This window comes from Stegodyphus dumicola, chromosome 5 (assembly GCF_044657685.1).
Source record: "Stegodyphus dumicola isolate Sdum_Otavi_A_Nest chromosome 5, ASM4465768v1".
NCBI classification, from domain to species: domain Eukaryota; kingdom Metazoa; phylum Arthropoda; class Arachnida; order Araneae; family Eresidae; genus Stegodyphus; species Stegodyphus dumicola.
In genome coordinates this window covers 14686562-14708494 of record NC_140772.1, presented here as the reverse complement: position 1 = coordinate 14708494, position 21933 = coordinate 14686562, and the positions used below count along the sequence as shown (strand labels likewise).

Below are 21933 nucleotides of genomic sequence, written 5' to 3'. Positions count from 1 at the left end.
GTACAGGCGACACACCGTCACGAACTTCGTCACCGCAGCTATGATTTAACCTTTTTTTTTCTGTCTTTAGAATCACACCCCTTCACATATCTGTCGCTCAAAATCTGTCAACAGTCTCAATTTAGAATCACCTTGCGCGACTTCAGCTGGAGACATCGACCCAAACAAAAACGTTTAAATTGATTCGAACGGAGCCAAGACGATGATTTGCCAGTTGCGGAACATTATTTTGCTACAGCAGCGCTTAGCTTTCGTGCTAAGTGACAATTCGTTCTATACAGGACAATCCTTGAACTACACTTTAATATTTGTAATATAAGGAGTTATTTTAGTGCTTACAAAATACGCTTGAACGGTTGGCAACCCTTAACGCGAGACTGATTAAATAAATATCCCTTGAGTATACAGCTTAAATTTTAGTCACCTTAATTTAAATCTTAACACTGAAACCAGGCATAACATAACCCCAACTAACCTGTTTCCATATATCGATATAACGAATCTCTCACATTTAGACTTTCATCTTCGGTGCTACTTTGGTAGACGGTTGCACGGATTTTTGGCGATTTACGTTGGCGCGATTGTTGGCGCGGTTTTTACAGTCGTCAGCCATCTTGAAAAATGCTATTTTTACCTATTTCACGCATAGTAAAGTATTCGAAACTTAAAAAAATAATAAATATCTTTAAAAATAATGGATTAATTTTTTGTTGAAAACGTAGTTTTTTAATATGGCTGGCAAATGTAAATAAATACATTTACTAAGAGTATAAAATGCTAAAGTAAGGTTAAATTATTACTTTCATATAATAGAATAAAAATACCGCTATAAAAACATTGCGCCAACATTTAACTGGAATAAAATAATTTTTAAATTGAATATTGAATTAAAAACATCATACCAACGTTTAAAAGAATTAAAATTTAAAGAATTATAATTATTTAACATTAAAACATATGCGGCAATAAATATCTGAGGAATTTTTGAAAACATTGTATTAATTTTTAATAAAAATTGAAGTATACAATTATAAAGTAAAATAAATATATGTACTCACATGTTTTTGAGTATTTTACCTGTTGTATATTGAAAGGTACCAGAAAAAAAAAAAAGAAAGATCTTCATCTGTGATCCACATTTCTCGCCCTTCATTGAAGAAGCAATTAGTGAGGTTTCCTCCAAAAATTTTAAATAAATTTCCTCTGACCCTTGTAACAATAAATAAATCTTTGATTAGGAAAGCCAGGTTGGCCAAAATAAGGTCTCAAACGACAATTTTTTTATTCCGATACCAATAATTCTTGGTAATTACCAATAACAACACTCATCTTCGAAAGGGACACATCCATTCGCTTTGAAATCTGAGGAATTCGAAGAGATGAATAATAAAATTTTAAAATGGCGCGGTAATGCACAAATATTCAGGAACCAATCAGGGAGCTGATTACATCACGCATAGAATTAAAATTATTTAAATAATCATTCATAGTAAAATCATATTTAAAAAAATGCAAAATTAAATTATGTTTTAATATTTAACAGCCATAAATAATGTTTAAAACATTAGATTAATATATATTAAAACCAATTACTTTTAAAATAATGTGACGTCATTCATTACATCATTCACAACATAAAATTCCATAAAATATCATAAACAATAAAATTTTTATTTCAAATAAAAATGCAAAATTAAATTCATTTTTATTATTGAAAAGTCATAAATAATATTTAAAACACGGAATTTATGCATAATAAAACTCATTATTTTTTAATAAAATGGCAACAAAATATCGGTTACCATAAATAAATTGTCCAGCAATGGGTTTACCATAAGTCGTATCGCTCGCCAAAATCCTAGCAACCGTCTACCAAATTACAACCTAATCTTCAGGCAATTCCTCATTAGCACAGCATAGAAATAATGGCTCTCTCCATATCCAATAATAAGTTTAAATCTAATAAGATTGGCCGCATCTAATTCTGTATCAGACTACAAATTAATTCAATATACAATAGATTTTAAGGAATTATTTATTAGAAATCTCACAAGCAAATCTAATCTAAAAGCTAACATCTAATATTGTATTCAAAAAACACAAACAAACAAAAAAATGTTCTTTCACTGTTGCCGCTTGCCATTATTGAAATCGAATATATTTTATCATTTCCTGTATTGCCAATCAGCGGAATGAAAAACAAAATCTACTCGTATAGAAACAACATTTCTTAAAATATTTCTTCAATAATGCTTTGCTATTTTACAGGTCTTTTTCACATATGTCACTGTTTTCGCAAAAGAAATTTTTTGTCTCGTTCACCTCTATTTCTAACTCAGTTGATAACTGCTACGAAATTATTCATTATATAGGTTTGATGCTAAGTTTAAACTACCGATTAAGCCCCTGTCAATTCACCCAGCATTATTAATCAAGCAGTTAAAAAATTATCATCTCAACACACTAAAAGGCACACTCTTGTTTTAGGAGATTATAAAAATTATGTTGTCATTCCCTTCTTTCCATCAATTAGCTATAAAGTTGCACCTATTTTGCAGAAATTTAACTTTTGGGTTGTTTATTCTCCCATCAATAAAATTCCGAGGTCCATACTCAAGGAGCCCATTCCGGATATGAATTCCTGGGGTATTTATAGGATTCCTTGCCAGTGTGGTTTAATTTACATTGGTCAAACTAAGAGAGCCTTAAAATTTCGGGTCAAGGAACATCAGGCATATGTTAGAAAAAAGGAAACACAGAAGTCTTCTGTTGCTCAACATTGTTGGTCCGAAAATCACACTTTCAATTTTTCAGCTGCCAAAATTATTCAAAAAACATCTTCCATTGGAGAAGTGGATTTTCTAGAGGCATTTCACATTCAAAAAAAATCTTTCTATTCTAGTTAACGATCCTAATTCCAATCCATCTTTGCCTTCGGCCTTTAAAGAAATTATGTTTTAGTTCTGGTTTCATCAACAGATGGCGCCACTTGCTTATTCTTGTCCAAGCTTTCTTATCTTATCTAATAATTATTTCCTATCTTGTTCATTTGAGGGTTTACAGCTGAGGATGGTGGTTCGGTAAAACCATCGAAACTAGTCCTGTGAAAATTTTGAAAATATAACGCTGATTTTTGTTGTTGGACTTCTGAATTAGTATTTGTTCGGCGTGTTATTGTGTCTTAATTAAAAGCCTCTTCCTTAATTGATTTCTTTAAATTCTTCCATCCAGTCTTGAAGAATAGAGCTTGTAAAAACGTATTTTAAATTTATCCAAGCAAGATAATATAGGTCAGTGTATAATAGGTCAGCTTAGAGTTTTATTCAAGTTTTATTATAAAGCTAAACTCTGCAAATTTGCATATATGTTTATAGGGCAAGCTATAGGTTTAAATTTTATTACAAAACTTTAAAAGTTGAAACTTAATGGCCCCATTTATTATTTATAATATTCTAATTTAATTGCATAATTTAGATCAAAAATCTAAACAAAGAAAAACTGAACTCCGTCATCATTTTACTTTAAGGTACAGACAAAAAGCCATTGCGTAACGCCATTCCTCAGAATGAAGGAAGTACATATCTCTCTGGTGACATTATGTAGTTGGCCGTCAAGCTGCATTTCTAACCATTTGCATATCTGTCTGACGCATACATTCATGCCGAGATATTTTTGACTTTGTAAATTTAAGTTATAAGATATTTCTCCCACTTCCCTAGCGTGCCTTCGTGGTGTAACGGTAGCACGCTGGGCCGGTATTCCAGAGTTCCGTGGTTCGATTCCCGGAGAAGGCAGTTGCTATTTTTCATCTTTTCTGCTTCCAATTAACCTAATGACTCTACAAGTGGCGCCCGAACTAAAAAGGGTTGTGGATGATGATACTCCGCACCCAGGATTTGGCGACTAGGTCCCCTAAAACCCTAGTCGCTCTTTAAAAAGGGGAGTATATAAGGTAATTCTCCCACGTCCCTAGCGTGCCTTCGTGGTGTAACGCTGGGCCGGTACGCTGGGCACGCTGGGCCGGTATTCCAGAGGTCCGTGGTTCGATTCCCGGCGAAGGCGGTTGCTATTTTGCATCTTTTCTGCTTCCAATTAACCTAATGACTCTACAAGTGGCGCCCGAACTAAAAAGGGTTGTGGATGATGATACTCCGCACCCATGATTTGGCGACTAAGTCCCCTAAAACCCTAGTCGCTCTTTAAAAAGGAAAGTATATAAGGTAATTCTCCCACCTCCCTAGCGTGCCTTCGTGGTGTAACGGTAGCACGCTGGGCCGGTATTCCAGAGGTCCGTGGTTCGATTCCCGGCGAAGGCGGTTGCTATTTTTCATCTTTTCTGCTTCCAATTAACCTAATGACTCTACAAGTGGCGCCCGAACTAAAAAGGGTTGTGGATGATGAGGATAATCACAGACAAGTGGAGCCAAAAGGGGCGCGTGTTAAAACATCTATACCTTAATGCAATTGAACGCATGATCCTCTACGGCTGCCCAGTCTGGATGAATGGCACAGCAAGAATATGTCAAAAACTACATCAAATACAGCGAGTAATCCTGTTAAAAATCACCAGTGCGTATAGCACCACATCAACCGCAGCACTTCAGGTCTTAGCTGGCACGCTCCCACTCGACCTAAAAGCAGAATTAGAAAGATCAATCTATCGACTTCTACATTACAAAGAGGACCTTCACACTAAAAAAGATTTACATCTATCATATGCCAGCATAGAAAGCTTCCAACATTCCCCTAACTTACACCCAGGAGATCTACCCATCCTTTCCTGGTGCAAATCGCCACCCTCAGGACAACAAAGAGAGATTTTTTCTGACGGTTCAAAACTTTCAGGACGAGTAGGGACAGCGTTCACGGTCTTTTCGAACAATGAAGAAATTTATCAAGCACAATTCCGTCTAAGCGATCATGCTTCAGTCTTCCAAGCCGAGTCCCTAGCACTCAAAGAAGCAGCACTATGGTTAGGTACACAACCAGCAGCTCACACTTCATTCTTCACAGATAGCATGAGCGTTCTGAATGCGCTGAATTCCTTTCCTCCAAAACATCCGCACACGGCAGCACTTAGAGAGATCTTCTTGACGTTAGGCTCTTCCATACCTTTAAAGATCAACTGGATAAAAGGACATACCGGGCAGAAAGGCAACGAACGAGCGGATGAACTAGCTAAGACTGCAGCTTTCAAACCAGAAATTGACAAGGAAGTTCCGCTTTCCGCAGAAGTTGCAAAAAGGCTCCTCAAGACAGCATTTCAAGAGACATGGGCATCACGATGGCAGGAAGAAGAGACAGGAAGATTTACTTACAACATCTTCCCAATACCTTCTCTCAAGAGGCTGAAATGCAACCGACTCTTCCTCCAAGCCTGTACCAACCACGGGAAATTCCCAGCGTATTACAGACGTTTCCTCAGACGGGACGTCAACTGTTCTTGCGGTTTTCGCGGGGAAGACGCGGACGCACTTCATTACCTGCTCTCCTGCCCTCTGACAGAGCATCTTCGACAGCAGTTCTTTCCTTCCGACTACATCACATATCCTGTGAATAGACTGTTCACGGACTATTACTACAACGAGGGCATCTTAGAGATAATGAAGCAAGTGAATGAAAATAATTATATCCAAGAAACTACAGATTAAAGTAAAATGTAGAAAGGCGGCCTAACCGTCAGATTGCTAGCAATGAATAGGATAACTTCCTAACCCTGTAGTGCCATTAACTCAGTTTGGCGGAACAGGTTAAGTAAAGTGACCATATATACTCCGCACCCAGGATTTGGCGACTAGGTCCCCTAAAACCCTAGTCGCTCTTTAAAAAGGGGAGTATATAAGGTAATTCTCCCACCTCCCTAGCGTGCCTTCGTGGTGTAACGGTAGCACGCTGGGCCGGTATTCCAGAGGTCCATGGTTCGATTCCCGGCGAAGGCGGTTGCTATTTTTCATCTTTTCTGCTTCCAATTAAACTAATGTCTCTTCAAGTGGCGCCCGAACTAAAAAAGGTTGTGGATGATGGTCCTCCGCACCCAGGATTTGGCAACTAGGTCCCCTAAAACCCTAGTCGCTCTTTAGAAAGGGGAGTATATAAGGTAGTTCTCCCACTTCCCTAGCAAGCCTTGGTGGTGTAATGGTTCTGCACACTGGGCCGGTATCTCAGAGGTCCGTGTTTCGATTCCCGGCGAAGGCGGTTGCTATTTTTCATCTGTCTGGCTTCCAAAAATTCCTAATAACTCTACAAGTGGCGCCCGAATTAAAAGCGTTGTGGATGATGATTTTCCGTTCCCAGGATTTGGCGACTAGGTGCCCTAAAACCCTAGTCGCCCTTTATGACTCTACAAGTGGCGCCCGAATTAAAAGCGTTGTGAATGATGATTTTCCGTACCCAGGATTTGGCCACTAGGTGCCCTAAAACCCTAGGTTGCTATTTTTCATTTTTTCTCCTTCCAATTAATTTAATGACTCTATAATGTTACGCTGTGCGCTCTCAAGCTGCATTTCTAATCATTTGCATATCTGTCTGGATCATACCTTCATGTCAAATTTCGTTACAATCTGATAACTACATTTTGATTCTCAAATTTTAGTAGCAATGGGTGTATACAGCACACACTTCTGTTTTCAGTTCCTTTCCTGTTGTTCATCTTTGGACTTTGTAAATTTCTGTTCCTTCTGGGCTTGATTTTATTAATTAGTGTATGTGTATATTTATGTTTTATTGCATACAAATTCTTCGTGTTGCTTAATATACCGCATTCCCATTATTTCTAAACTGCGATAATTACTTTTATTAATTTAGCGTAATACCAGCCGCACAAATTATTACAGCATGTTTTTATATTCCTACTTCTTCCGCCCCGCCCCCAGGCAGGGTAATGTTAAGTTCAAAAGAGCCTTGAGATTTCTTTTAAGGTGTAGCAGCAACCCCTACACCGGCAATGCTAAATTGGCTATTTTCGATGTACCTTTTCTCAAAATCTGCTGTAGATACACACTTGAAATTTTTTGTGTAATTAAAGTATACCTATCTGATTATACTGAAATAAGCTTTTGAAACATTTTGAATTTTAGAGTAATGAACAGAATATTTGAATATTTTGTTAGGCATAGTAAAATTTATCACTTTTCTCACACAAGAAACTTTTTATTTTTTTTCTTAGTTTATCACAAAACGCTTATTTTAGTAAATATTAGGAAACCTAATACGTGAGGAGAAAAACTCGTTTTTATGTAAAGCTCCTCATTGATCAAAGCAGTCGATGAGAAATTATAACTAGATTTTTTACAGTTCTGATTTTCATACAGATTAAAGAATTGTATTTTTAGAGAGATAAAAGCGTAGAGAATTTGAAAATGCAAAAATCCGAAATCACAATTTTTTGAAGATTTTGGTGTTCCAACACCCCTTAAAATCTGAATTATTTCAAATTTTCCTCCTAGGTAGATCCACTTCTCTAAATATTACTTTCGTATTCTATTTCTTTTTGATCACTTCGGTTGCCTACTTGCTAATCTCTTGCTCTTTTAAATCTCTTAAATTTAACCTGATTCTTTCTCATTATCATTTACCTCCATTCCTGTAATAGCGGCCGAGCGGTAAAGTCGCTAAACACTGGTAGTTCGGTCTTGAGGTTTGAATCCCGCGAACGCGCTGGCTGCATGGGCGTTTTCGTGGTTTTCCCCATGTGTAACGTGTATACGAGCCAGTTTCCCTTAGAAAGTCCTCCACGAAGGCATCCCTCCCCTTAGGCAGATAGCCCTAGAGAGCTTTGCCATAATTAAATACATCACACCACACCATTCCTGTAACATGTTTTACCCGGCACGTATTGTGCGGGTTTCTTTCGAATAAATAGTATTGAATAGTTCTTTTTCCACCATCTATATTTAGAATCAATAGCGAGTTTTTGAACATAGCTCCCCGCACTTGCGCCTAACTTACTTGCAAGTGTACCATGCACCCCTACGCTGTGCTACGGCGCTTATAATTCTGTATTCATTATTGCCTCATAAATATGGATAAGGATACACCAACCTCTCTAGCAGTCTCAGTTAGCTCGGTTCATGATAACTAAAACTTACCTTCTATATAAATTAGTGCGTTGGTCTTTACTACTTCTGCTTCCCGAATAGATGCTATTAACCATATACAGTAAGACCCCGCTTAACGCTGTTTCGTTTAGCGCTGTTTCGGTTTAGCGCTCTTTTATTTCAACCCGGGGATTCCACGAAATCTCTCGCAGCATACGGGGATTCCCCGAAATATTATGCAGCGATAGGTTTCAAATACATATCCGAAAGAGTGTACTTGTATTTCTTGTTTGGTGCGGTATTGTACAGACATATTTTGAAGGGGTAAATGTGGAAGATGTCGAAGAAATAATTCAAGACGCAGCGGCTAGTCTTTCTAATGATGATCTCAAGGAATTAACTGAACAAGAAGAAAACAAAAATGTTGACAGCAGTGATTCAGAAGAAGAGCAAAAAGAACTTTCCATGGCGTTTGTAAAAAGGAGTTTGTCTACCATAACTGAAATAATGGATCAATTCATTAAAAATGATCCGAATTTTGACATGAGCTCAAAAGTAAGGCGTGGTGTTAGAGATGCTCTATCCGTTTATGAAGAACTTTTAAGAGAACAACGCAAAAGAAAAAGGCAAACAACATTAGATGCTTTTGTCACAAAAAGGCAGAACACCGAAAACGCGGAAGGCTAACTAAATATGACTGAGAATTTTATTTGTTTTTTTTAAGAATATTCGTTTTGTTATTTATATTTTGTTTTTATTTTTGCAGGAAATAATAATGTGGTATTAATTTGGGCTGTAAGAAATAAATGTTTAGTTTTATTTTTATTAAAAAACATACTTTTTAAATTTAATACCTAACCAATTTCCTAGCCATCTTCCCCTAACCCCAATATTTACATGTAAAGATAGCCTCGTTTAGCGCTGTTTCGCATTACGCTCTACTTTGATGGAACGTATCCCCCACGTTAAGCGGGGTCTTACTGTATGTGATAAGCTCAAAATGCATATTGTACAATCTAAAGTAACTAAGAAATTAAATTCGTCTGACATATTTAATTTTCTCCTTTATTACTACAATCCGAAACAGTAATGCTGAAGAAGAAATGTTTTGCGCCCAGGTAGAGGCGCAAATTCCCGTATTACAGCAGTAATGTGAAAATTTGCATAAATCTGCTTCAACACCATCTCCTGTTAAAACATCATCATAATCAGGGATAGAAATTGACCCCCACTTACGTAAATGTGTATAAAAAATCGCAAACAAAGGTAACTTAAAAAATTCAACAATTCCCTTATTTAAATCCAAATTAGGTTAGGGAATACTTAAGTCAAGGCTTTTGGATTTTAAGATAGAACGTGGTTCAGCCTCTCGAGACCACATTACTAGGTTTTTGCTTGCTCATATATGATTGTATTATTCATATGTGCGTTACTGCTACCCTCATTTAAATTGTTACGCCGGTGAGAATTTTGAGCCAGCTTTGCGTTAAATCCGTTGTGTAGCCTTTGATTACTAAGTTTTAAACTTGAATTTTTTATTACTTTAAGCTAATCTCCACAAGGAAATTGACTGATCTCGTCAGGCACGCGACGTGCATTTGTGTTCCAATTCCGATTTAATAAAAAAAAAGTTTGTTTAAACATTTCAAAGATTCTGTTTTTATTCTAGATGCAGTCATAGTTCGCTCTAGTCTGTTAGCAGTTTGATATTAGTTTATGCTACCAAAGAATGCCCAACTCTAAGAATTACATACGAGATAAAGTTTTGTTACTAAGGCACACTTTACAGACCGTTCTCTTCAGCAGGATAAAGCTGGTTTGCCACTGAAAAGCTACTGTTTGCGAATTTACCATACAAGAAGTTCGTCCCACTAAAAACAAGGAACTGGTGATTCGCTGAACATATAGACATGATTAGAAAAGCGACTGGGGAAGACGATTGACTTTAATTATTTCAACAACATGCAAGAGTTGGATGAAGAAAAATACACATAGGTACTTTGTAACTGCCTAAGATCAAAAGTTAAAGCGAAGACTGCACAGCATGTATTCTAAAGACGACCAAAACTAGCCACTGTCCACAGTTTACCCGATACTTTACAGGCACGGTCCATACATCTTTTATCTGTATCGTTTAAGTCTCAAAGAAACTATCTTTGCATATGTTATAGTGTCAATGATAGCTATCACTATTTATTTTGACTACCAGCATATTAACCTTCATGACTTGAAAAGATCCTCCATAAGCCATATACAGCCGTGGTTCAGGGACACAAGCGAAATGTGTTCAGCCGCGTAAGAGATTGTACTACCAACTAATAAGCCTATACCGTCAGCCGCACATAATTCTCTGCTACAGACTGTACAAAAAGTGCCCGCCAGCTATGCGAATTTGCATATTCTTACATGTTCTTTTGATACTGATATTTCCTTACCTTTTATATCCATCTGCTACTGCTTGTATATAAGATGTAAGGTTTATCCGAAGTTTTCAACAGTTACCTTCAGTTAAAGCTACTTTCCTAGCCCTCCTAATTTCAGCTTACAATTTCTTACCGGAATATGTTTTCAGAATCGCGGTTAATGCAAATGAGTAAGAGCGGTATTTAAGTCGAAGTTTCATTGACTTTATTAGGTAAAGGTATGGGGGACACCAGCGATGTACCATAGGTCAACTGGTAATGCCTTCCTATACTAACTCTTAAAAAAAGGGGGGAATTGCAAGTTTTATAGGAATTTACATAGACTGAAACTTTCCAAAAGGTCTAGAGTTTACCTATTATGGTACATCGTGCAATCCCACAGTACACCCCGCATCCAGTATTTATTAAAAATAATGATGTAGGACATAAATAGATTACAAAATAGTCGGAATGCAATTTGAGATTCCCAAGATAAATTGAACATCTGATTTGGTGCAACAAAAATGGGAGATAAACATAATTAATAAACAGATAAACATAACGAGATAATTATAATTAGTACTGGCAACACAATGTTAAAATGAATTGTAATAATAATGCTGAAGAGGTGGGTGCCCGTGGGTTATTTCAGATATATTGGTTTATTTCAGTTTATAAAGTTCACGAGCGGAGCCATTTTGTCCATGTAATCACAGCATGTAAAAGTTCACTAAGTTTAAGCAATATGTGGACTTACGCTTATGTGGACTTAGCAGTATGTGGACTTTAGTATGTGGACTACAATGTTAAAATGAATTGTAATAATAATGCTAAAGAGGTAGGTGTCCATGGGTTATTTCAGATATATTGGTTTATTGCAGTTTATAAAGTTCACGAGCGGAGCCATTTTGTCCATGTAATCACAGCATGTAAAAGTTCACTAAGTTTAAGCAGTATGTGGACTTACGCTTATGTGGACTTAGCAGTATGTGGACTTTAGTATGTGGACTACAATGTTAAAATGAATTGTAATAATAATGCTAAAGAGGTAGGTGTCCATGGGTTATTTCAGATATATTGGTTTATTGCAGTTTATAAAGTTCACGAGCGGAGCCATTTTGTCCATGTAATCACAGCATGTAAAAGTTCAAGCAGTATGTGGACTTACGCTTGACAGAGATCTAGGCCGTAGGAAGAGAGCATTGACTTTGTTAGAGAGCCAGAGATTCTGACTACCGCGCGTTTGCCTTTTCGCTACACTCTCTCTAAGCTATTACTACGCTCGACCCAAGGTCCGTACAGTGAACTGTACGGACCTTGCGCTCGACCGTATCTCAGGCCCTTGATAGCTTCGCCAGCTTAATTGATATTTAGTGGTCAACTACTTAGAAATCTCGATAGCTTCGGCTATATCATTTAGTTAAGCTTTAGTTAAGTTTCATTTCTTATTACTCTGAGTTCAAGGCCCAAGTGGAGGTTTTTGTTCAAGCCCAAGTGGAGAAAGGGACCTATTGCGAACTTATTTTTCAGAAATAAAGGGTAATTAACCCTTCTTGAGTTTTACGTATGTGTTTCTGAACTAAAGCGAATATTCGATAGAAGGTTGGAACCCCACAAGTGTTTGGATATTTTGAAGTTACTCATTAATCTATTGTTTTGATACATAGTCTTACCAGCATAAATATACTACTCTTGTCTACGTTCCATCGATACATTAGTCTGATGCAAAAATATAGTAAATTGTAGATAACTATACACCTTGTTTTTAAATTTATCCGGAAATGATAATGTAAATTAATCTGGAAATTCTAATGTTAATATTAATGTCAATATATATATATATATGTAATAATAAAATTCCATGGTCAAGAATGCACTTAAAATTTTAACTGTATGTTCTTTTCATTTTTAATGGCGACGTTCTCTTATTAGAAAGTACGTGGAATTAAATCCACAGCCCCGTAGTCAAGTTGTTTTTCCCGCCTTATCTACACGTACAGTTTTAGAATGTTCTGGAGATATTTAAAGCGAACTGGATTGGCTGACGAGGCTGACGTCATTTCTTTGAAGCTCCGCCTTTCCAAAGGCTATAAAAGGACTCGCAAAAGAATATCGGGGGCTTTTTATAAATACTTAGGTGTCTATATTAACAAAACCCTAAATTTCAAAGATCATATTCAATATGTTACAAATAAGGCTAACGCTGCTTTCATTGCTCTCTACTCATTAATTGGAAGAAACTCTAAGCTAAACCTCCGTACCAAGAAAAATATCTACATCTCACTTATTCGCCCAATAATCCTCTTTGCAGTTCCAGCCTGGGCTACTGCCCGAAAAATAGACAGACAAAAATTAAATGTTCTTCAAAACAAAATCTTACGTAGCATAGTGAACGCACCCTGGTTCGTGCGAAATTTTCAAATTCGCAAAGACCTGGATATCAACCCAATTCACGACCAAATCCTAATTTCTGCACACAACTTCTTTGAAGATATGAGAAATTCTCCCTGTGAAGCTATTAAATCGCTCACAGACTATGACCTTACTATAGAGCACGTAGTGAAAAGACCTCGAACGATCCACCACAATTCTAAGAGGTGGTAGTGTATATAATGTTAAAAAAAAATTACTATTCCTCTGTAGTTATTATTCAAGAAAGATGAACTTTGCAAAGTTAGGACTTTATTTTTCATCGATGAATTCTTAGTTTTACTGCTTATTTAACCAAGATTTTTACTTTTACTTTTTATTTTTACTATTTCGTATCGTGTGTTTTACAATCAAAGTTCGTGGTAACACCAAGTGCTTACTCTCATTATCCCTAGTGAGCTACTTGAACTCATTTTACAGTTTCCTATTCATTTAATGATTATATCGCAAGTTTAGAAGATTTTCAAGTGTTTCAAAAGACATAGGATTCTAAAATTCACTGATAGATGTTACTTTTACTATGTTCGAACTTTATTTATTTCCAAAAACTACAAAAAGCTTCATTTTTCGAACTCTGACTCCTCGACCAATCTAAATGCCGGACGCTCATCACGTGTTTCTGCTCTTCTAGACTCACCCAGAAGCTTAGACTTTCATTTCGCCTCTCGCCGCCATTTATATATAATCACCCATGCTATGCCATGATATGCAATTTAGCAAAACTTATTTTATGAGTTCTCTCATTTATTGATCTCGCCTGCGGGCGCGGTGTATTTTTAAATACATCTCTTAAATTTTTATCTTATGACCTATGGTATAATGATAATATACTGGTAAGAGCTCCTAGTAGCTAAAGCCAGCAGCAAAGATATGATCCAAGATCCAAGATCGGGGGCTTTTTCTTAAATGTCACGTTGCAGTAAACTTCATACAAAAAGTTATTAGTAATTCTTTTTATTTACTCCGGATATCTGATTTTGTAACTGCTATTTTTCCTGAATAATAATAAATGGATCCTTTTTTTTTAAACTTATCGTCTGATAATTTAAGCTACGACTAAAGCTGGTACATCATATATATATTTCATTATTACCTGTTCTACAATAGTTTTGTGTGTCTTTAATAGTTTTACTTAATAATATTTATAATCTTCTGGCCGTTTAATCTGTTCCCTTAATAGCGCTATATAATGGTATTGTGTTGTTATAGCTTTCTAGTGCTGATTTCCGCTGTATCATATAGTTCTTGTCTCTATAATATTAATAATTAATAGCTTTTTCATTTTAAAATTATATTAACAGAATTGTATTTATTCAATCCTGTTACAGGGGAGTATTGTTCTTACCATTTCGTTGTTATAATTGTCAATGTATAAAGCACTGGCTGTTTTGTTTCCTTTCGAGCAGGCGAATAATGTAGTGCACTACATCGAATTGTCCAACACATTGTACTGTGTCTAGCCTGTATAGTGCATTAAGTCAGCTGTTAACGCTTTCATAATTGTCCTTCCCTTTTTCTTATACAACTAGTACTGTAATTTCTTCCTTTCTTCTACTACTGCTAGGCGAGTTTAATCATATTTGTCTCTTCCTCTGCTAATCTCAGATAGATGAGACTTATGCATGTCCTATTTCCCTGTTATACCTTTCACCACTGACATACACATAAGCTTTTTAATCTTTTGATATGCATATTCGTTTTGTCTCCCAAGGACAAATCCAGGGGGCATGCCATGAGCGCATATTTGTAAAAAAACAGTTCCCATAAACGAAGCTTTTAGTTGAAATGCTAACTGAGTACATGGCTGTCTAATTATTGGTGGAAAAGAACAAAGCAAATCGAGATTTTGTTGTAATTGTCATTTCATGTATCTTATTAGATATATTTCTGTATTTTCTTTAGGCGAAAAGCATCTTTCAGCACCCCAGCTGTTACTTTATGCCCCCGAACAAGAGACAGAGGATTCTAGACACAACACCATAGACTGGTCAGAAACAGAATCAGATCTAGATTACGATGGAGTGGTTAGTAGCCAAAGTAGCTTCTGCAGGTGGTGGAGAGCGCAACAGGCGAAAGTCAAGTACCTCACGGACCACCGGTATTTCCAGAGGGGCATCCTCACGGCCATTCTCGTTAATACACTCAGTATGGGAATCGAATACCACAACCAGGTGATTGACCAGAAATAATTTATTATTGCCTATATAGAGTGGTGAGTTATATAGAGTGTATATTTAAAACGTCAGACAGCAGCAACATTACTCGCAGTGAAAGATAAGAATACCTCAGTTCTTAAACTCAATTTAAACTTTTAATTTATTCTTTATCATGTTACGGCCGTAAATACGCAAGATTAGGTTTAATCACTTACAAAGCAGTGCTGAACGTCAGATACCGATGGTTCCATCTATCAACAAACACTGCAAAACAGATTTCATCAACAATAGTTTGTTTTATTACTCGAATACGTATGTGGCCGATAGACCAATCAGCTCCCAAGGCAACAATCCCTGTACAGGAGTTATAATTTTCGTAATGAACAAAACTTCTGCTTTCCATATTATTTATTTTTGTTGTTCTTAATTTCAAATATAATATATGGATGTGTGCTTGTATTGTACACTGCTGGCCACCATAAATGCAATACCCTGAAGGAAGTATGCAAATAACATGAAATTTACAACATGTATTAGCGGAGGTGAGATATGCAAATGATTAGAATTTCAGAGCAGACGCACATCACGCGCACCTGTAGCGCTATTTAAGGCTTGAAGTTTTCGACGATTTCAAGTTCGGCAATTGTGTTTTTCTTCTGGTTTTTTCAAAAAAACTATCAATTATGCCTCGTAGTAAACAGCGATCATCGTTTGATCAAGTATCCGAGTTCGACAGAGGAAGGATAGTGGCCTACCGAGAGTGTGGATTATCTTTCAGGGAAATTGGTAGTCGTGTTGGACGAAACCAAACAACTGTAATGCAGATATGTAACCGTTGGATGCAGGAGGGTACGACGGACCGACGTGTTCGAAAGCATCCACCTCAGTGCACCACTTCACGTGATGACAGGAAAATTGTGCGCATGGCAGTGATGGATCGCTCATTCACATCACGAACCATACCACAGCACATTCCGTCTGTAACGCATCATCCAGTGTCTGCGCGTACCATTCGACGCCGTTTACAGCAGAGTGGTCTGTCCGCAAGATATCCATTGCTTCGTCTACCCTTGACGCAGAACCACAGACGTCTCCGCCGCCAATGGTGCGATGAAAGAAGGATGTGGACGGTAGAATGGAATGAAATTGAATTTACTGACGAGTCACGCTTCTGTCCGCAACACCATGATGGTCGTAATCGAGTCTGGAGACACCGCGGGGAGAGGCTGAACAGCTGCGTTATGCTACGCCACGCTGTTCCTGCACCGGATATTATGGTATGGGGCGGTATTGGATATCCCCCTGGCACTACTCTAATACGGTACTTTAAGCAACCAGCGCTACATCTCCGAGGTGTTGGAGCCAGTTGTCCTTCCTTACTTTCAGGGCTTGCCCACAGCCATATTTCAACAGGATAATGCGCGACCACACGTGGCGCGCATTGTCCAAGGGTTCTTCGTCAATCGCCAGATTGAATTGCTTCCCTGGCCGGCTCTCTATCTCCGGATCTTTCGCCGATAGAAAACGTGGGTTCCATGGTTGCTGAACGATTGATCCAGATTACATCCCAAACTGCCTCACCAGATCAACTTTGGCAACGCGTGGAACCTGCTTGGTCTGCTGTACCCCAAGAGCACAAAGTCTCTTTGAATCAGCAGCTTTGGTGATCTCCAACAATGGCGGCTACTCTGGCTACTGATTCTGGAAGGAACCACACTTCACAGAAGTCTATAAATTTAATCATTTGATACTAGGACAACACGTTACCTACTAAATAAATTTTGTTGTGATATCTCTTGTCTTTCTTGGTGTTGGAATTTGGATGGCAAGCAGTGTATTTTAAAACTAATATTTGGCAAATGGCATCCGTTCTTCACCTCGATTTGAAGCGCTCTTTCCGTAACTGTCGCTGGAATTTCTTGAATTACTCGTCAAATATTGGCTTTGAGCTATTGTGTGGTTCGTCATACATATTTTCTTCTCAATAACCCGGTAAAAAATATTTTGGCCGTAAAATTTGGCAATCGCTATTGCTAATTAAAATTTTAAAATCGGGAAATTATGAGCTTTGCCAAAATGTTTCCTCAAAAAAGCCATTGTTGGTCGCTGAAAATATTCAGCCAATCAGCAGATTGGTGAAGCTCTGATTTATGCAAATAAAAGATACTGCGATATGCTGATTGAGTCAAAATAACAAAGTGTTAACTTTCAAAGAAAAAGAAAAAAGTAAAAGTAAAAGGTTAAAAAGTAAAAGGTTCTAAAGTTTCGTTCTTTACTTAGTAGTGAATATTTCCATCAAAAAACGTCTAAGTCTTTATCTTCCTGTGAAATGTCTTCTTCGGTTACGTATTTTTAATGCAAATTTTAACATTTTCCTTTGTCTAATTTGGTCAATAATTTTCCCATTCATGGCAACAAAAAAGCATCGATTAATGCCTAATTTGGTAAAATAGAATAAGCAGAAATAAATTTCCTTTTATCACTGATATGTGCAAACTTTAATCAACCTCAAATGGATATTAGTTAACATTTATTCAAAAGAATTATTTTATATTTATTTCTTAAAGAAAGGAATAGTACCTAACATCAAAAAAAGTTTAGCTTCACATTCCAAATTAAAATTTTTTTCTTCGAGCTGGAATAGAATTCTCGACTTCTTAATTCTTTGGAGCCACTGAATACTTTCATGGATAATAATAAAAATGTGCTTAATTTTTTAAAAATACATAAAATTCACGCCTGTATTTATAATTGTTGCTTTGTATCTTCCTACATTATAAATTCTATGAAAGCTGATTTTTTATCATTTTAGCCAGAAGAATTAACTCTAGCCGTGGAAATCAGTAATGTCATCTTCACAGCCATATTTTTCTTGGAAATGATACTCAAGATGTTCGCTGAAGGATTTTGTTCCTACATCAGTAGCGGTTTCAACGTTTTCGACAGCGTTATCGTAGTTCTCAGGTATGTCACTATGTGCTATGTGCAGAGCTTGCTTCATTGCACTTTGAGTATACTATTATACACTGAAGTGACAAAAGTCATGGTATACCTCCTAACATTTTGTCGGTCCTCCTTTTGCCCGGCGAAGTGCAGCAACTCGGCGTGGCATGGACTCAACAAGTCGTTGGAAGTCCCCTGCAGGAATATTGAGCCATGCTGCCTCTATAGACGTCCATAATTGTGAAAGTGTTGACGGTGCAGGGTTTTGGGCACGAACTGACCTCTCCATGATGTCCCATAAATGTTTGATGGGATGCATGTCGGGCGATCTAGGTGGCCAGATCATTCGCTGGAATTGTGTAGAATGTTCTTCTAACCAATCGCGAACAATTGTAGCCCGGTGACATTGCGCATTGTCATCCATAAAAATCCCATCGTTGTTTGAGTACGTGAAGTCCATGAATGGCTGTAAGTGATCTCCAAGTAGCTGAAGGTATCCATTTCCCGTCAATGATCGGTCCGTTGCACCAGAGGACCGAGTCCATACCATGTAAACCAGACCCAGACCATTATGGAACCACCACCAGCTTGAACAGTGCCTTGTTGACAACTTGGGTTCATGGCTTTGTGGGGTCTGCGCCACACTCGAACCCTACCATTTTCTACGCGATACTACTGCTATCTGTATATTTGCATATTGCTATCCAATGACTTTTGTCACTTTAGTGTACATTCATTCATAAAAATTTTATTCCTGCTCGACATGCACTGCTTTAATAGAAGAATAATCCTTGCAGCTTGGTGGAGCTTTGCCAAAGCAGCGGCAGCGGTTTGTCTGTTCTCCGAACATTCAGACTCCTTAGGATCCTGAAATTGGTGCGCTTCATGCCGGCACTCAGGAGACAGCTCATCATCATGCTCAGGACCGTCGACAACGTGGCCGTTTTCTTTGCACTTCTCATTCTCTTCATCTTCATCTTTAGGTAAGACTTTGGGATTTCTTCTGATAGAACTTTGTTTCCAGAGATAAGAAAAAGGACAGTTCAATACCTCCCATTCTACTGGACCGATTGACGAAATTCAAATTGCGTTTTCGATGTCTCGAAAGCTCGATTTAGGATATATATTAGATTCATATAAAGCATTATTCTAACATAGGTATTTTCACAAAAAGCGGACTTTTTTAAAATAACATATCAATTTTGATCCATTTTTCAATTCTACGACTCAAATTATGCCTAGATATTAAATTTTGTAATTGTTGGTGAGACATTTATGGAGAAATTTAAAAATTTATTTTGACGTACTTTTTACTTCCTTGTACGAAGTAAAAAGGAAGTATTGTAATAGCGAAAAGTTTCAGGAAGCATATTTCAACGAAAATATCCATTTTGACCGCTTTCGAATGCAATTTAACGAGGTTTCTGCGTGATATCTGCGTGACAGAATAAAAGACTCTTTTCCTCCAAAAAAACTAAAAAACTCCTTTAAAATGAATTCTGAAGAGAATTTTTTTGTGGCGTCTGTACGAACGTATGTACGTACGTACGTATCTCGCATAACTCAAAAACGAGTAGCCTCAGAACGTTGAAATTTTGTATATAGGACTGCTATAACATGTAGGTGTGCACCTCGTATTTTGGTTTCAATCGGCCGCACCAAACGTATATAAATATATTTATATATATATCCCCTCTGTTATCCGGCTCAGTGATCTCAGTTTCTTTACTCTAGTATGTTTGTAAATTGTACATTTTTTGCTTTAAAAATGATTAAATTATGTTGTTCTTATCTTCCGGTTAAGGTTTTTATGCCTTTAGTAAATCTGCATGCAATATTTTTAGAATTCGCAACAATTTAAATGTTGTTTAAGTGCCGCTAAGCCTATTTTGATGGCAGCCATTGCTTGTTTACATTTGAAACAGCTGAGTAGTGAATTTGTTGCCAATCTAGAAAAACATAGCTTCGCAACAACAAAGATAAACGCCTTCATTTATTATTGCGATTTAAATCATGCTTAATCCTTTCTGGAATTTTTTCGAGGAAATAAGTGTTTAAGATTTACTTAATTTTTATTAATTTAATTTTTAATAATTAGTAATTTTTAGCAGAGATATTTTGAGTTTTTATGTATTTTTGCCTTGTCGCGAAGGGAGAACTGAATTAATTGAATGAGAAATACTCAATCGTCTGTGAAAAACTGTTTCTTTTTTGTTTTGTTTGCTTAATTTCTTTTATACATCGTTCTAGCTTTATTATAGTACTTGAATAGAACATGTGGCAACGATTAGATAATTCTTTAAATGATAACAAATTTTGTGCATTCTGAGTTATAATATGAACGAAATATAATACTGTTAAGTGAACCTAGCGCCAGGGTGTCGCTATGGTAAACAAATAGAGTGAATTTTAAAGAATGCACTTATTCTATTGTGGTTTATGCGCTGTCGGCGAAGTAGATATAATTCAATCCAATAATTTTAAACAAAATGCAAGAAAAAATGCGTGTAATTTAATATTCCGTACAAGGAAGTCATGTGGTGTATACATCAGATTTTTTATATTTCGTGCAATTTGAAAAAGAAATGCATTACTGAGAAAGGTAGATTTTTCAGATTTTGATTCTATTGCTTAAACGATTGAGAAATACAGTCATCCTTATCGTTTTAACTTGCAATCTCCCAAAAGGCATTAGGTTGTACTTATTTATACTTTTCTGCTCACTACCGTGAGTAAATTTTCTGAAAATATTATTTTGACGCTATCGAATGTAATTTAACGATGTTTTTGCGAGACATTTGTACGTAAGAACAAGAAAAAGGACACTTTTTCCCCAAACGAATTATAAAACTGTTTCTAAATTTTTCAGAATAGATTTTTTTCATGGAGTCTGTAAGTACATACGTATGTACCTATGTACATATGTCGGATAACTCAAAACCGAGTAACTTCAGAACGTTGAAATCTTGTATGTAGGATTGCTATAACATGTAGTTGTACACCGTTCTTTTTCGTTGCAATCGTTTGCACCGAAAGTATATACATATGTTACGATGAAACACCGAACTCTGGAGAATGTCGACTTTCACCAGTGAATGTCAACATTTACATAGTCTCTTGGTGTATGTCCGAAATATTTTCCAAATAATCTTATTTCTGATTTACACCGGTCAATGTCGACATTCACCGTGTAGTAATGGTGAATGTTGAACATATAACAATATTATATTTTCTTCTCCGTAATTCAGTCGCGAATAAACGCACTTGAGACTTGAAATAAGAACTTAAGAACATGAGAACCTAAAACACACAATACATTCAAAATGAGAAAGGAAAATAATAGAAGTTAAAAACTTACTTAATTATACAGTACGGTCTAAATGAGAAAATAAAATAACAGTCATAAAAAACTTACTAAATTATGCGATTCAAATCTTATTTATTGCAACAACTTAAACTATTATGGCACTTTATGACCTCTCTTTTCGACTTTCACCAGAGCATATCTGTGATTGTCGACATACACCGGTGAGGGTCCGAATATACAAGAATGTAGTGAAATATTCGGTCTTTCACCGACATATTTGGTGAATGTTGATATTCTCCGGTGAAAGTCGACATTCTCCAATTTCGGTCTTTAACGGTAACATATATATATATCCACTCTGTTACTGAGCTCGAGCTCAGCGAACTCAGTTTTTTTTTTTTATTCTTACATATTGGTAAATTATGCATTTTTCTTTAAAATTGACTTGATTGTGGGGTTCTTTTCTTCCGGTTAAGGTTTTTATGCATGGCATGTTAATCTGCATGCAATAGTTGTAGAATTATCAACAATTTAAAAGTTCTGTACAAACGGTTATTTCGAAGCAGGAGAGATGAAAAATGAGCAATACCCTCGCCGGGACTCGAACCACGGACCTCTCGAATACGCGTCCAACGTGCTGACCACTACACCACGTAGGC

At 36.7% G+C, this 21933-nt stretch overlaps 1 protein-coding gene across 1 annotated transcript in view; it reads left to right on the top strand.

Moving 5' to 3' along the window:
• Window positions 1–21933, top strand: part of LOC118186048 (voltage-dependent T-type calcium channel subunit alpha-1G-like) — a 283525-nt gene that overhangs the window by 71553 nt on the left and 190039 nt on the right. Inside the window, exons 9-11 of the mRNA XM_085816460.1 lie at window positions 14771–15039; window positions 17837–17988; window positions 18765–18950. Coding sequence (XP_085672586.1) covers window positions 14771–15039; window positions 17837–17988; window positions 18765–18950 — 607 coding nt within the window. The remainder of the gene's footprint in view (window positions 1–14770; window positions 15040–17836; window positions 17989–18764; window positions 18951–21933) is intronic.